Raw genomic sequence first — 17,096 nt, 5'->3', positions numbered from 1 at the left:
GCAGGTTTACATGAGAGCAATAAATCAATGAACAAACATGTATTAAGCACCTATGTGCCAGACACTGTGCTCGTACTGGAGAGATTTGAGTGAAGACTTCCTGAGAATAAAGCCTATTACATGCTGTAGCAGGCTACCAAGGGAGGTGGTGGAACCTCTAGTATTCTCTCAGAACAGAACATAGTCCAGACTGTCTGATGTCAGAAGTATAGGCCTGGTTTCTTTTGCTTTAATCTAGTTACCAGATGGGACACATCTTCCTTACATTTCCTCAGAACATAGAACATCTGTGACATGGAGGGAACCAAAACACCTTCACAAAATGAAATACTCCCTTCCCACAGGGAAAACCTTAGCACAGGTCCACACTAACCTCCCCCAAACTGGTTCCAAGAGACCTTAAGAATGCTGGCCACTTCTACCCAGGGGCACCCACCAGTGCCGTCTGCAGCAGCACCATAGCCTGCTTCTTCTCCTCCACCTCCAGCTTCAGTCTCATCATAGAGCCGGTGACCTCAGCAGCCACAGCCGATGCCTGATCCAGGTGGACTAGGTCTTCTTCAGTCAAGATTCCCTGGGGAAAGCAGTAAAGGTTAGCTACACCAGCATCATCTCTCATGGAAACCTCTCCTCAGATCCAACTGAGCATGTCATCTGCCTTTGCCCATTCCCTCCAACTCCCCACCCCCCATAAATCGCTCTCTAAACCAGAGGTAACATAATTAAATAAAGTCCAGAACATGATAGAGAAAGGCTAGGATGTAAGAATGAGGGAGGGTGTGTGTGTGTGTAAATGTATGTATGTATATATACGTGTGTGTGTGTGTGTGTGTGTGTGTGTATATATATATAGTGTTCCAAATTCATTCTAGTCTTGATTATTCCCTTTAGAGAGGAAAGAGGAGGCAGCATAAATTAAGCTAGTCTATCTTTTTTAAAAGTGCTATTAACTTTGAAGTATGTAATAAGTCTACACTCTCGCTCCATCTAGCTTGGGTTAATATTAAGATGACTACATTTTCTGAGCACACACCAAATTGAGCTACATCAGTAATTCCATCTTTTAACACACTGCCCTATGACCCCACTGCTCTGCCTCTGCTGCATGGGGCAAGAATCCACTTGGTGACAATTTTCCATTGGACCTGACCCCAGAGAAGCAATGAAATTCACTCATTCCTTTGTTGGGGCTTTGGAGAAAGGAGGCTCACCTCCCGAGGAGGGGCTGAGGCTACAGAATGGGGTCGCTCCTGTTCTGACTTCTCCATCTCATCTAAAAAGCTCATGATACTTTGAAGCTTGGCCTCAGAAAGCAATGCCCCATCCTCTGGGACTCCATGTGGTGGATTCAGTTTCCCAAATTTTTCTAGGTTGTCAGCTGTTAAGGAGTTAGAGCCAACTTCCTGTAGAAAAGGAAAGAGGAAAAGGACAAGAATTAGAATGGAACTGGTATAGGATAAGGGAAGCAAAGGAAGTATTGCTTTTTTTTTTTTTCACAGATCACACGAGAATAGTGTAGTACTCCCGAAAAGAGGCATCTGCCTGCTGGTCTGTAAAGTAATCTGCATTTTTTGTACTTGTTTGTCACAATAAAGAAGGGCAGAGAGGCAGCAGTGGTCTCGAATACTAGAGATTTGCTTTTGGAAGGTCTAAAATGTTTTCTAGAACCTAATGGAAAAGTAAACTCCGCTGTCTCTCTCTATCTGGTTCCATGTGAACAAATTCACACAAGTCCCTAGAAAAGCTGCCACCATTAATGTGAGATGAATAGGCAAGTGAGGAAACAAAGCTGATTTAACACCACTGTTATTTTCCTTGTACTCCAAGCTGAAAAGCTTTGGACTGTATGTCTGTCACCTAAGGACTAGTTTAGTTAAGTCTGTAGAGGTCCATCATTAGAAGACTGATCGTCAGATGACTAAGACATGGAGGGCTACAGAACCACGATGCAGGATGAAACCCCTCCATGTCTGAGGGGATGATTACCTAGTGATCAGCCTTCATTAGCTGGTCCAAAGCCTGTCCAGACTGAAAGGATCTAAAAACGCTTGTATGCTGTTGGGAATCTATGCAGAGGTACTGAGGGACTTCAGTGAGTTTCTTAATATAGAGCTGATCCAGTAAGAAGTTGGGGGAGAAAGGAACACTATTTCCTGTTGGCCCAGAGCTTACTGATACTGGGCTGATAGAAGTGATTTCATAAAGACATTAGGGAAACAGGCTGGGAGTCATCATCATGCTTTCTTAGAGCAACCTTATAAGGCTAGCCCCAGCCTGCTCTCCACTAGGTCAGATGCCCCTTCCCCCCCCAAGCCAAAGATAAAAGATCAGTGACAATTCTATTCTAATTCCTTTTATCTCCTCCCATACTCTGTCCTTTCTGGATCTAGATCTCTTTAGATCTTGGTGCTATGAAGGGGAGGACTGAAGAGGGATATGTATTGCTTTCAGGGAATCCCCCTGACTCCCTCTAGTTACCCCATCAATCCAGGAATATTTTTCCTTTTTATAGGTCTTGGGTTCGGTCAGCTGCTCTGGCTCCTCTTCTAACAGCTTCAGGGTTTCCAACAGCTCATTAAGAGTCACCTTGGCCTGGGGTCTGTTGGCTGCTGTGACTGCAGTGTCCAGGCTCTCACAAACAACCTCATGGGAGGTTATGTCCTAGGTTTGGTATGGAGAAAAGGGAGAAAGAAAACAAGCACCTAGGTAACCAACCAAAAGCACACCAAAAGCACTTAAGCCAGGTACTGTCCGAGAAGAAAAAGTCAGGGGTCTGCTCTCTTACTTTGGATAGGTGAAGCTGACTTCTGGAACAGTTCAGTATGTACTATAAGTTTGAAGATTAGGTTTTTCCCTTCACTTATTTTCTTAAAAACTCATAGGTCAAGAAGAGGCATTTAGGGTAGTGAAGTGGAAAGAATACTGGACTAAGAGAGGCCTGGTTTTGCCACTTAATAATTGTAGGATCTTGGGCAAGTCCCTTAAACTTTAAGCCTCAGGTTCTATATGTGTAAAATGTGAACCCTAATATCTCTCATACCTTACCTCACAGGGTGAGGCCACTAGTGACAGAGTATTAAAAATTGTTGCACAAACATATGCCATCATCATCATGGCTGCCACTTTCCCTTAGAGAAGACCAAACTTGGCACACAGGAGTAGCCACAGAACCATGGTTCCTGCTCTCTGGCTGTACAATAGCACTCACTACAGACTGGGAATCTTATTAATGTCACAGCGGAAGGAAGCAGGGGAGATGGTGAATGATGAAAGTCAGGCTTGGGCAAGAGTAGCCTCATGGCACATGATAATCAGTGGGGAAGGAAAGATTCCCCAAGAAAAGAGACCTGTGGCTTATCTTCTAGAGATTTACTAAGATCTGGGGAAGAGTCAGCAACTGGGTGGAAGTATTCCTCTGGATCTGTAGCATGGAAATTGGCACCTGTAAAATAAGAAATAACATCATCAACCGTTTAGAATGAATGTACTACTAACATTCAGATTCAGAGCCCTATTAGTCATTTCCTGCCTATCAGCCATCTAAGGCTTTGTCAAAAGAAGTCATAGAGAAGGAGCAGGGCATACATGAATGCCAATGACTGGGTATCAGATGTGAGAGATACCCTTATCATGAGACATTATAATCCCCCCAAAAATCTAGTCTAAGGGATTATGCCTTTGTAGATGTCAGAGCTTAAATGAGTTTAAGTCAGGGCCAGGGGAGCTTCAATGTGGGATCCCCAAGACTTCTGACCTCAATACTCCAGTTGAGGTATTGTTTCTCTACTAGCTCTGAGGTTTATCTAAGGAACTCACCTGCATTGTTAGCTTTGATGGTGCTGTTTGCCAGGCTCCCACTCTTTGGGGAGGTTGCCTGTACAGGCCTTTTTTTTGATGCCTTCCTGGTCTCCTTCAGCTGCCCCAGTGAAGTATCTGCTGCCTTTTGCGCTGCTCGTTTCTGCTGGAGTTCCTGCCATGGTAGGGTATATGTGAGCAATTCATAAATCAGGGAGAAAGAGTCCCTCCATTTCCTGCAAGTAGCACTACACTGAGATACCCTGTTGTGTGTTTAGGAAGGAAAATGGAAGGGGAAGTCATCTTTTATGGTTACAGTAAATAGGAGAAGTCACCGTTGAAGGTGACTTCAGTGTAAACAATCTCCCAAAGGAACATAATCCTGACTTAAATGTCCCAGATGCTGTCTTTTGGTTAGTGGTACAGCTTAGAAAAAATATGTGATAGTTTGTCTGCAACATTTACCTACTGCCAACCTGTCCCCAGATGAGTGAAATAAGAGACTGCTCTCCTAACCTTTCCTTTCTGGTAGACACTATCACTTTTAGCCATTGTGGGTGGATTTTCATATGCTAGGACTATTATGCTGAATGGTATACCACAAGAATAACCTGGTCCAAAACAGATTAGAGCCCAGATGTTTACACTTTTGGCCTCTGATCCATCCTGTAGCTAGGCTACCTGAATAGCAGCTTGTCTGGCCTGCCGGGCTTTCTCTTCCCGGATTTTCTTTCTCTCTAAATCTTTCCGTGGCTCCAAGTCAAGGACATTCCCCTCCAACTGTTTTTGTTGTCTCTCCTACAGAACAAATAGAATAGGAAATGAATTCTTAAGGCAAAGTTTCCTGAGAACAAATTAAGTTCCTAAGTAATATAGCAAGTAATGCATGGATGTTGGGAAGGGTCACCTTAAAACCAATGCCCCTAATCCTAGTACTCTTTTGATTTGCAGAAGACATAGGGAGCTAAAAACAACAGAGAGTCTTTACAATGTCAGAAGGCCTGAAATGCCTTATAGTTCTAAGATGGTCTGTGATCTCTGGATTTCAAAAATCCATTAGGGCAAAAAAAAACAAAACAAAACAACAACTTGTATCACCCCAAACCAGTCCCTTAGACAACCCTCTCATAGAAAATACCATCACTAAGAGGGCCCAGGACCTTAGTGACTGTTGCCCTACAGAGAATGAGGCCAAGAAGCTATGCCCCACCCAACCAGATCTTGTCACTCTGTTCAAACAATGCTAGTCTTGTTCCTTCAGTCAGAATCAGGATCCAGCAGAAAAGAGAGGGGGTGGCAATATAGGTTGTAACTATGTGTGGTGATTTAAGTACACAGTACTTCTGAGTTTTAGCTTCTGCCACCCCCAGAATCTGCCACTTTGAAGAAATGCAGCCTATACTACTAATATTTGGGGTTCTGATATCCTGTGGGATTGTAAATTATGTGGGTATGGGCTCACATCCAGGACCTTTCATGACCTTTCACACTGACCTTTCTCTTAGATGTTAGCAGGTGTTCCAGGAGGGATGCCCCAGCTTGATGTCTTTGTGCATGGTGTCGGTACCAGCGCTGAATGGTGATGGCAGCCAAATTTACCTGATGGATAAACCTGTAAGAAAGAAAAGAAGGTCTGGATCAGATGGGATGCTCACTGGCTTCCTCATTATAATGACACAAAAAGCTTTCAATACTATATCACTTCTCAGATTTCTCTAACACCTATATCCAACTATACAAAATATGCCTGTGTGTCACAAGTCTAAAAACATGTCATCTAATTGTGATTTACATAGTCTAATATATATCACAACTGTCTATTCTCAAGAACTTGAGAATATAGTGCAATTTATATATAAATAGAGAGAAGATACAAACAAAGTAGTTATCAGAATTTGGGAGGGTTGGTGAAGAAAGGCTTCTTAGAGGAGATAAACTATCACGTCTTGATCACTCTCTTCATTATTTCTTTTCCTTCCCACTCGTTTCCAAATATCTAGATACAAGTGAATAGCAGTAAAGCTAACAGCCAGACCTAGGGGATTACTGAATAAAGTAGGACCACAAAAATCTTTGATTCATCATCCATAATCTGTGGGCCACAGACAGACAACACCATCTGAAAGGCCCTAGCCTACACCTTTCTGTCCATACTTCACACCCTCTGTCTTCCCAATTTCTAAGAGACACAATCCCTTTACCCATCTCCCTCCACTTCTATAATTCCCCACTGTGCTTTAGACCCACCTGCTGCCCTTCTGATCCCAAGAATCCTCTCCCTAGCTACTTCCTAGAGGGCTCAGCTCACCTTTCTGCTTCTTCTTCTGTTACCTCCTTCCTTTTAAGCAGTCCTGCTGTGCTGCTAGTATTGTTCCGAGTCACATTATTATTACTGGATAAATTCTTCTGAGACTTCATGAAACTGCTGCTCTCACTGTCTTCATTGGTGGTTGCCTTGATGATATTGCTAAAGAAAAAAAAAGCATCAAATTTTTTCACAGGGCTCTCTTTGCCCTAAGGAAGTTGACTGTAGCACCTGCCTACAGGCCAATAACTGCAGAAGGAGGAACAATGACTGGCTAGTTTGCTGAGTTTTTCTAAATGGCTGAGCAAAGGAATTCAGAGAATAAATAAGACTAGTGGTTGGAAAAAAACTAAGTGTTTTTTCATGTTAAATTTTCTCTTTTTTTTTGGTTATAAACATAATCATCAGCAAACGTTTAAATATAAAAACAAGAAAGAGTAATGTATACAATACTGTGAACTTGTTAGTTTTTTTTAAAACATGTAAAAATTGCTCTATTTGTATGCTTTTCTGTACTTATTTTTGTTTTCTTTTGCATATTTAAAATTTTTCTTTTGATCTGGTAACTACCACTACCTACTAACTTATCCCCTTCCCCACAAAACAAAACAAACCATCTCAACACCTCAGAGACCTCAAAGGACTCTTCGCTCTCTGATTCCAGTTGACCTCTGGATCATTAGTTTCACTCCTTGTCTCTAGTGCTGAGAAGACAATGCCTACCAATAGAGGGTTCTGTACTGCCTGAGGTAAATTTCAAGGACAAGGGTCTCAACTATGGGAGTTTTCCCCTTACTTTTTTACCTGCCAGTCATAATGATGAGACTACAATCAAAACAGCAAGGCAGACAAGATATATATGGGAAAAAATTGTTGCCCATTCTCATTAAAAGTCCCGCTATAAATATCTGTGCCTGTAAACCTTTACTTGCTGGGACCTCAAAATGGACAGTAACGAAACTTGGTAACTCTAAAAACCTCTAAAAAGAAAGTAGGATAAACAGGCAGTACACCTCTTTCCAACAACTTCATATAACCCTTGTGACTCCTAATACAAAAACACCATTTAACCTCTGGCTGCAATGTGGTGTCTTAGACTCACACTCCACCTAAGGTCAAAGCTTCTGAAGAGCACAGGCAGAAAATTTCCATTTTCTATAAAGATGGTATCTGTGGTCTCTATGATGCTGATCAACACCTGGTCAACCTTTGGGGATTTGGGGGGAGCTTTTTGCTAGAAGAAGTTCTCGCTGCTACTATAGTTGGAGAAGGGACTAATCTTGGAACAGGCTTCTCTTCTCCTATCAGATTTCTCCTCTGTGTTCAAAAGGGGAGTTAGGGAACAAACACTTTTCTAAGCATCTTTACTGACCCTTTTATCAATCCAATAAAGACCCTTATTTAGATCTTGACTGGTTGCCAGTGTCTAAGAGTGTCTCAGGTGCTGCTGATCAGTTAATTATACTGAACTGTATCATGCATAAATTCACTGACCAGAGTGATAAAGGAGAATATCCTCAGACATTGAATGAGGAAAGAGAAAGTAATAGAGGCTCTTAGAGCAACAAGTAGATTTGAGGGGTGGTTTCCTCCTCCGGTAAAGGGGTCTTATGGTAAGCTACTCTACTGAAGAGAAAAATCTTATTACTCATTTACAGGAGGGGTAAGAGAAAGGGACAAGGGAGGAATAAGAATAGAGGGAAGGGGGGGCTAGGTGGAGCAGTGAATAGAGCACCTGGCTCTGGAGTCAGGAGAACCTGAGTGCAAATCTGGCCTTAGACACTTAACACTTACTAGCTGTGAGACCTTGGCGAGTACTTAACCCCAATTTCTCTGCCTTCTCCCCCACAAAAAAAAGAAAAAAATAGTGGGAATAAGAGAGAACAGATGCTGAACATGAACAAGACCTCTTTATCCTCATGAAATATCAGTTTTAAAAGAGACCTAAGAGGTCATTTAGCCCAACGTGTACTTAACTAAGAATCCTTTCTTAGCTTTCCCTAGAAGTGGTAATCCAGCCTTAATCTGAAGGCCTTAAATGGAAGGAATCCACTACCTCCTGAGCTAACTCATTCTACTTTGGGATAACTCCAATTGTAGGAAGATTTTTCTTAGATCACATCTAAATCTGCCTCTCTGCCTCATTGTTCCTATTTCTTCTTTCTGTGGCCAAGTAGAAAAAGACTAAATCCTCCTTTGCCATACCAGCCCTTCAAATGCTTGAAGACGATTACTATGTCTTCCTTAAGTCTCTAGGCCCTTCATTATCCTGATTGCTCTTTTCTGGATGCTCTCTAGCTTGTCAATGTCACTCTCAAAATGTGGTACCTCAGAAGAGAACACAATACTGGAAATGGGGGTTAATCAAGGCAATACCACAGCCTTCTACATTCCAGACACTTAATGCAGTTCAAGTTTGCATTAGTGACTCATCTTGAACTTGTAATCCTAAATCCCTAATTCTTTTTCATGTAAACAATGACTTCTTTTTTAACCCAAGTATAGGACATTTACCTCTATTAAATCTCATCTCTACTAGCCATGTGACCTTGGGCAAGTCACTTAACCCCAATTGCCCTGCCTCCCCCTCTGCAAACAAAACAAAACATAAATCTCATCTCATTAGACTTGGGCTATCATTTAAGCATGTTGATATTGGCCCAAATCAAAAGAATAGCCCCATTCCTATTTTCTATGACCATCTGTCTTCAGCTCTAGAAAGAAGTGGTTTGGATCTTAGAGGTTCTAACAACTACTGTTCATTATAGTATCTGTCTTTATGTTACTCAGTGATTACTTGGTATCATGAAGGCTGACCCTCCCTCAAAGTGGGAACCTCCTGAAAACAAAATTATCTGACTGGTTCCTCCACTACTGCTGGACTATGCTTTGCTGGTGCTTGAGTTTAACTGCTGACTCCACACAGGGTTTTCTTTTCTTCCTGGCATAACTCTCCTTCTTCTTCAGGAAGTGGTCAAGGATAAGAAGAAAGCCTACTTGAGGGATGAAGCAGCCTGGTTGGAGCTCTTAGGCGGAGGAATTTTGTCTACAGTGCTGTAGTTGTTATGTACCATGGTGGTAACACAATTGCCCACTGCTCCCTTGTTGCTCCTAACAAAAAAAAGAGAGAGAAACATATTACAGCTGGCTGGACTACTGACTACTTTTCATCAGTCAACACCACAGATCAGGGGTTCTTAACTGATTTTGTGTTATGATCTCCCCTTCTCAGAATGTTTTTAAATAGACAAGATCACAAAGGAAACCAATTATAATGAAATATAGTTATCAAAATGTATGTATTTTTAAAAAGTTCATAGACACCAGGTTAAGAACCCCTGACATAGACCAGGTGCCTACTGTGAGCAAAATTTTATACTAGGTACTGTAAGAGTAGAGGAGACTATGCAAAAAGAATTATCTTGTGCCTCTCCATAGTGATGTCCTAAGGGTCCAGGGTCTAAGATTACTTCACAGGAAAGATTTCCTTTGCTACTGAACTAATTAAATGCCCATAAAACCACAGGCTCACCTTATATGTAGAATTATACTTTGTAGAAAATAAGATTATAGGGAGGTTTCAAGGCAGTGGACTCTGCTCTATCCTTTAGGAATTTAGGGTCTAGTTGAAAATGTAGAATATGGACACATAAAAGACTTTAAAATAATTATCAAGCAATATATGAACAAGTGACTATACCACAAATGGTGTACTACAATACTATGGAGAGATCAAAGTACAGAGAGGTAAAGTCTCCCTAATCCTAGAACCATAGGTTCTCAGAAGTAGAAAGATGTCACTTAGTCCAATCACTTGTTACACTATAGAAAGTCCTTTTATAGCATCCCTAAAAAAGACTATCCATCTTGTGCTTAAAAATTACCAATGACAGGGGCACCAGTTCCCATAAGGCAGGGGGATCCTTAGTGTTAAACATTTCTAATTGTTATTAATTCTCTCTTATATTAAACCTAATATAGGTTTCTCTAGAAAGTCTATTCAGTAATCCTGGTTCTTGCCTCTGGAGCAACATGAAATAAGTCTTTTATACATGATGGCTCTTCAGATATTTAAAGACAACATGCTGTCACCTGCCAATGTATGTATAGGTTATAGACTTTTTCAGGTGATAGACCCCAGTTACAATGGCTGCAAGCTCCTCAAAAATTCAGCGCTTAGGAGAAAAGCAAAAATTGGTCAACATAAAAAAAATGAAAAAGAACTCCCAAATAAGGAAGAGGAAATAAAGTTAATTATTAGAAACTATTCTGAATATTGGTATCTTAATAAAATAGATAGATACCTACAAAACACCCAGACTGAAAGAACAAGAAATAGAAAATTCAAATAACCCAATCTCAGGGGAAAAAATATCAGAAAAAACATAAAGGAACACCTAAAGAAAAAAAAAAATTTAGGACCAGGTCAATTTACAAGTAAATTCTATCAAACATTCAGAGAACACTTAATTTCAGTATTACATATAAATTGCTTGCAGAAATAGGAAAATAGACAAGTATGGTCCTGATAACTAAACAAAGAGACAAAGAAAGAAATCTATAGATTAAGGCATCTTAACCTGGAGTGTGTGGATATAAAAAAAATAACTTGATAACTATATTTCTGTATAGTTGGTTTCTTTTGCAATCCTATATATTTTATTTTATGCATTTAAAAACATTGGGAAAGGGTCCAAAAATTTTCAAGAACCCTTGCAACAAACCAAGATCTCTAACGGATATCAAAGCAAAATTTTAAAAAATGAAATACTGGAAAAGACTATAACCACATATTAAAAAGATTTTATCTATAACCAGGTTGAATTAATACCAGGAATGCAGAGTTGGTTCAATATTAGGATAACTATAAGCATAACATACCATGTCAATAACAAAAACAATAAATATCACATATTGATGTAGGAGAGGTTTTGGGGAAAATGCAATAGTCCTGCATGTTAAAACCATTAAAAAGCTTAGGAGTAGACGTGTCTTTAACATATGGTAAAGAATATCTTTCTAAAACAAAGAATTAGCATTATCTGTAATGAAGAAACACTAGAGGACTTTTCGATAACATCAGGAGGCAAAGCAAGAATTTCTATTAATACCAATGATCTAGGTCTACAAATGCCATAAGGCAAGGAAAAATAAATTGAGGAAATTAAGCATAGGCAGAGGAAAAAATATTGCTCTTTGCTGAAAATAAGAGAGCTTATAGAGAACCCTAAAGAGTCAACTAAAAACCTAAAATAACTTCAGTAAAGCAGCAATATATAAAATAAACCTACAAAAATCACCAGCCTTTCTGCATATTACCAACAAAATCCAGCAGGAAGAGGCAGAAAAAGAACTACCTTTCAAAATAATGAAAGAAAGTATAAAGTATCTAGAAATATAACTAAGACAAACTGGAATCATGTGCAATGTACAATGCAAAAACACTTTACAGAAAAAAAGACAAATAATTGAAGATATTAATTGTTTATGATTTGGTTGTTCCAATCTAATAAAAATGACATACTACCTAAATTAACTTACAGATTTGGTGCCACAATAGTCAAATTACCAAAGGACTACTTTATAGAAATTGAAAAAAAAAAAAAAAAACAACAGGGGCGGCTAGGTGGCACAGTGAATAGAGCACTGGCCCTGGAGTCAGGAGGACCTGAGTTCAAATACGGCCTCAGACACTTAACACACAAAACTAGCCCTTTGATCCTGGGCAAGTAATTTACAACTGCCCTCCAAAAAGCAAAAAAAAAAAAAAAAAAAAGAAAAAACCAACAACAACAAAGTTCATGTGGATGAACAAAAGGCCAAAAACTTCAAGGGGAAATAATGGAAAAAAAAAAAATGGGAAGAGGATCTAGAAGTACCGGATCTCAAACTATATTATAAAGCAATAATCAAAATTATTTGGTACTAGTTTAAAAACAGAAAAAGTGACCAGTTGAATAGATTAACTACACAAGATCAAGAGGCAGTTGAGCATAGTTGCAAAGGAAAAGACTCACTATTTAACAGAAAATGCTCGGAAAGAGAGCAGAGATGATGAAGGAACATGAAATACAGTGAACTCCCCATAAACTCTTCCAGACAGATTTAGAAACATGCCAGACTGAATCCTCGTGGGGAAATCCAAGAAAAAGTCACAGTGAGTCATTTTTCCAGCCCAATTTGGCATAGGAAAACAGACAAAGAAGTCTGGGGCAGGGTCTGACCACAAGCCTACCATGCAGAGAACTCTAGCCCTTGAAGAGGTTGTGCACCAGGGCAAAAAGAATCCCAGTCTTACACCAGAGCACCATGACCTCATGCAAGGTATAGAAACCATTGCCAACCTGCAGCTTTTTCACTCCCCCACTTCTAGGTTACAGACTGGAAGGACTGAGGAAGAAACCTGCACCCACGAGTGGTATTCTGTGGTATGGAGCAGTTGCCTGCTTTGTACAAGAGAAATGAGCTCAAAAGTAAACAGCAGCAGTGTGGCTCAAACACTGAGGAGAGCAGGGTCTCAGTTCAAAAGTCTAGCCCAATCTGAAGTCTACAGTGGAATAGCCAGGGCAGGGATCCTAAACCAAAGGGAAGCCTACAGGTCTATCACTGTGAATCTGTAGTGCTTCCCTGGTACCAGATACTAGCTAAAGCTAGTAGCAGTCTACTGCTGCTCAGACCCCAAATACCCCAAATTTTTGAACACACAAAATTATTGTAGTTAGAATTAGAAAGGAAACCATTAACTAGGAGAAAAAATCTTTGCAACAAATTCCTCTGATACCCAAAATATAAAAGGAATTGATCCAAATATATAAAAAGAAAAGGCTCTCCATTCCTTAAAGAAAAAGAACTGGCAGTTTCCAAAAGAAGGTAAGCTATCAACAACCACATGAAAAGATGATCCAAATCACTAATAAAAGAAAGGCACATTAAAATAACTCCAAGGTTCTACTTCATACCCATCAGATTAGCAAAGATGACAAAAACAGAAATGGCAGTTGTTGGAGAGACTGTGGGAGGAGAGGGACACAGATGCTCTGCTAGCACAGGAGAGATGTGAACTGGTCCAACCACTCTGGAAAGCAATTAGAAACTTTGCCCCCAAAGTCACTGAAGTACACATAACTTTTGACTCAGTAATAAAATACTGGCTTACTATATACTCCAAAGAGATCAAAAACAAGGAAAGGACCCATTTAAACAAATATACGGATAGTAGCATTTTTTTGGTGGCAGCAAAGCTTTAGAAACAAAGGAGAGGTCTATCAGCTGGAGAATGACTGGACAAATCACGGTATCTGCATATAACAATATTATTATACCTTGAGAAATTACAAAAGGGTCAGATTAAAAGAATCCTTGGAATTCTAGGAAAACTTGTATAAACTGATGAAGGGTGAAATGAGCAGAAGCAAGAAAACAATTTGTTTAATGTAAAAATATCTAAGACAGATTTAGGAATTCCGATCAATGCAATGATCAGTCGTAACTCCAGATGCTTCCCACCTGCTGGCTGGGAGGTGACTGACAAGAGGTTCAGAATGAGACACACATACAGCCAATGTACAGATCTATTTTGCTTGAATATACTTATTTGTTTTAAGAGATGACTTTTATGGGGGCAGGAGGAGGGGAAACATGGGCAGATAGTAATGATTTTAAAAACAGAAGAGTCAAATAGACATTTTTACAATACACAGAAAAGAGCAGAAAGAAGCTCAGGAGACACAGACAAGCTGAGCAGTGTTGGGAGTGTGACATGTTAAATTTAGTAAATACCTAAAAAAACCCTGAGATGTAATAGTTTTATGATATATAAAATCCTTTTTTCTTCCTCTTTGTATAAAATATTCATGTTTTCTGTTGAAATTTTCAAATGCATAATGAAAAATTTTTTAAATTAGTCTTTTCTTGATAAGACATTCATTCAGCTAGAGTAATTATAAATATTTCAGTATACTATACTGAAAGCAATAGGACCTTAGTTTTTAAATAATTGAAAAAAAATAAAATATTTGTTTAAACTGTCATTGGATAAAACAAAATGGAATATATGATATATTTCAGTAATTAAATCTTTGATTTAGTAAAGCTATGCCTTTATTTTTGTTTTCTTTTTTTATTTTAGACAAATGCTAAAACTTAAATACACAATAAGAAAAGAAAAAGAAACATATTATAAACTCATATATTGAAACAAATACAAAAGAAAAAAAGAAAAAAAAGCATTGCCATGTGCACAGCTGAATGTAAGAGGATTCAAAATATACAGTAATAAGTTTCCATTTCAAGAAAGCCTATATAATAAATACTACACATTGTGTTGAGAGCTGTCCATCTTTTCTTTGCTTCCACTCTAAGTTTTCTTTTGTTTTCTGCTGTACACTTTTTACTTTGTTCTTTTTCCCCCCCTTTCTCCTACCCCATCCTAGAAGGCTACAATTAAGAGAGGATACACAAACACATACATATACATACACACATACATATATATATATATACACCCTCACATACATATACTTACCTATACATACATATATACTTAGATATCTATAATCATACTATTTTTGACTAGAAAAAAATCATAGAAAAAAAGATCTATTTTTCACATAATTAATTTAACTAAAATGAAATTAATTCAATGAAACTTCAAGTTATATTGAAGCTTATTCTAAAATGAAAACTGAAATTATATGTTTTACTATGAAACTATTCAATTTTTTAGCTTATACAGTCTTATTTATTTCAAAATAAGAAACATTTTTGAGTATTGTTAAGAGTTTCAGGTTATTTCTATTTTATATGGAGTAAAACTCAAACACTCCTATGTTGTACCTAATGGATCAAAGAAATGACAGTGAAATACCTACTATAAAAATTGTTTTGAAGATAGTCATCATGTCTTTTTAGTCTTTCTTAATCCTAAATAACCTCAATTTTTCCAAATGTTCCTCCATATGATACAGTTTATAGCTCTCTCAACTTGTCTAAATGCACTCTAGTTCATGAGTGTCCTTCTTAAACTGCGATGCCCAAAATTCAGCATAATATTTCAGATGTAATTAGACTATTGCAGAATTCACTGATGAGTCTTATTTCCATTATCAGGACTGATCCTATGTCTCTGCCAAAAAAGATTATTTCACCAAGAATTTAGTGAAGTGGTTCTAAGTAACTGGCGTAGTTTTACTCCCCAAAGTTTAGTAAGAAAGACTCTCCCAAACATGGCCTCCTCTCCCTCTTCATGTCCTCCTTACCTCCTTAAAGTTCCAGCTAAAATACCACCTGCTGTAAGAAGTTTTTACTGATCCCGCTGAATTCTAGTGCCTTCCCTCGGTTGTCTCCAACTTATCCTCTATTTGGTGTGTTTGTACACAGGTGTTTGCATGTCGTCTCCCCCATTAGCTTGCGAGCTCCTGGAGGCCAGGAACCATCTTTTGCTTTTGTTTGTATCCCCAGTGCTTAGCACAGTATCTAGGACAAAGCAGGTGCTCTGTAAATGCTGACTGATTGACTGATGGTTATTTGAGAAGTCCATGAGCCTATAAAATCATACTTGCTCCTTTGTAATATGCTACCAAGTTCTACCTCAGACTTGAGCCATATGGAAGGAGAAAGATACCTTCATTTCCCCAAGGAAAGGATGACTTTTAAGAGTGACAGAAAACTTTCCAGAGCCCCATCTATACCTAAACTATGCTGGGGAGATGGCAATACCTACTCTGTGAACACCACACAACATATCCTTGATTTAGCTGTTCTCCCTTGGGTGAGAAAGTGATCTGTTTTCATGGTTTGCCCCTACCTGTTATTGGCAGTAAAGTTAGGTGCCAAGGATATCGTGCCTTCTTTTTTCCTCAGACCAACTGAGGAGTCAACTGTATTGGTGCTTCGAGCACTGGATGGGATGGTGAACACTCGGGGCTGGTCATCCTGTTATGGAACACAGAGGCAACCTAAGTAAGAAGACAGGATTTAGATCACTAACCTCTACTCTATCTCAATTATCTGTATAATACTTGGGCACATCATCTTTTTTGGGCTTGAGTTTCTCATCCACAAAATTGAGAGGGCTACAACTGGCCCTTATGCAGTGGAAAGAATAGCCAAACAAGCTGAAAAGTTCTTTCCAATAAGAAATATTTAATAGAAATTGTCTGATGTGTATTTGCTTTTCCTTTTCTAGAGACAGATGCTACATAACAGGTTAGAGTCTTTCCCTTAACTCCCTAACATCAAGTCTTCTTAGGGAAAGGGGGCTAGAACTAGAGGGACAAACAGTTCTATTTCATCTCCGACTCAAACTCCTAAGGATCCCCTTACCAGAACGTTCCATGTGGTTTTCTTCTCAGGTGAAGTTTTGCACAGACCTGCCAGCTTCTTTCTCCCCCCAGTGCTGCTGTCAAAGAAGGTCAGGAAATCTGTGGGTTGGTCAGTACTGGGTTGAGAGAAGAAAGAAGGGAAAAAAATGAACAGAGCCAGATTTCAAACACAAAATGAAATCTATCAAGCAGAGGCCGAGTCACTAGTCAAAAACAGAACCCTATATACTCATAGTCTAAGGAGTTGTTGCCTAGCTCTGATCTAGCAACCCATGCCTGGCAAGAGGCCTTAACATATGACATCTACAGGACAACGATTTGGGGCTTTAATGGTGGTTCCCACTCTTGACTCAGGACTTCAATCTCATCCCCAAACTTTGGCATGAAACTGGGGCTCCCCATGAAAATTTCTTTTCTTTTTTTTTTTTTTGATGGGTGGGAAGGACAGGGAGGATAATGATAGGCTGCTAAGAAATAAAGAAAAGAGGATTATTGGAGCTTTTTAAAACATTTGCAAAAGAGAAAAGAAATCTAGCAGGGAACAGACAAGCACAACTTTTTTGAAAGTTACATGTTGGGGAGACCAAGATGGCAGAGTTGCAGCAAGGAGAAATACAATACTCTCTTACACACACACACACACACACACACACACACACACACACACACACACA

At 39.2% G+C, this 17,096-nt stretch overlaps 1 protein-coding gene across 3 annotated transcripts in view; it reads right to left on the bottom strand.

Annotated features, from left to right (window-relative positions):
- The window catches only part of CEP131 (centrosomal protein 131), a 58,470-nt gene that overhangs the window by 17,290 nt on the left and 24,084 nt on the right, over positions 1–17,096 (bottom strand). For 2 of the 3 annotated variants that reach the window (XM_069064082.1, XM_069064083.1), the window contains exons 4-14: positions 16,424–16,538; positions 15,906–16,033; positions 9,098–9,211; positions 6,104–6,262; positions 5,290–5,407; positions 4,477–4,593; positions 3,817–3,970; positions 3,348–3,442; positions 2,479–2,661; positions 1,212–1,403; positions 437–574 (exon numbers count right to left, since the gene is read on the bottom strand). In XM_069064082.1, the coding sequence (XP_068920183.1) occupies positions 437–574; positions 1,212–1,403; positions 2,479–2,661; positions 3,348–3,442; positions 3,817–3,970; positions 4,477–4,593; positions 5,290–5,407; positions 6,104–6,262; positions 9,098–9,211; positions 15,906–16,033; positions 16,424–16,538 (1,513 nt within the window). The remainder of the gene's footprint in view (positions 1–436; positions 575–1,211; positions 1,404–2,478; positions 2,662–3,347; positions 3,443–3,816; positions 3,971–4,476; positions 4,594–5,289; positions 5,408–6,103; positions 6,263–9,097; positions 9,212–15,905; positions 16,034–16,423; positions 16,539–17,096) is intronic. The other variant, XM_069064084.1, reaches the window with a different exon arrangement.

The sequence above is a fragment of the Petaurus breviceps genome, unplaced genomic scaffold, assembly GCF_028583685.1.
Source record: "Petaurus breviceps papuanus isolate PSGF00001 unplaced genomic scaffold, PetGlider_PUasm1.0 90617, whole genome shotgun sequence".
Lineage (NCBI taxonomy): Eukaryota > Metazoa > Chordata > Mammalia > Diprotodontia > Petauridae > Petaurus > Petaurus breviceps.
This window is presented reverse-complemented; position numbering and strand designations above follow the sequence as displayed.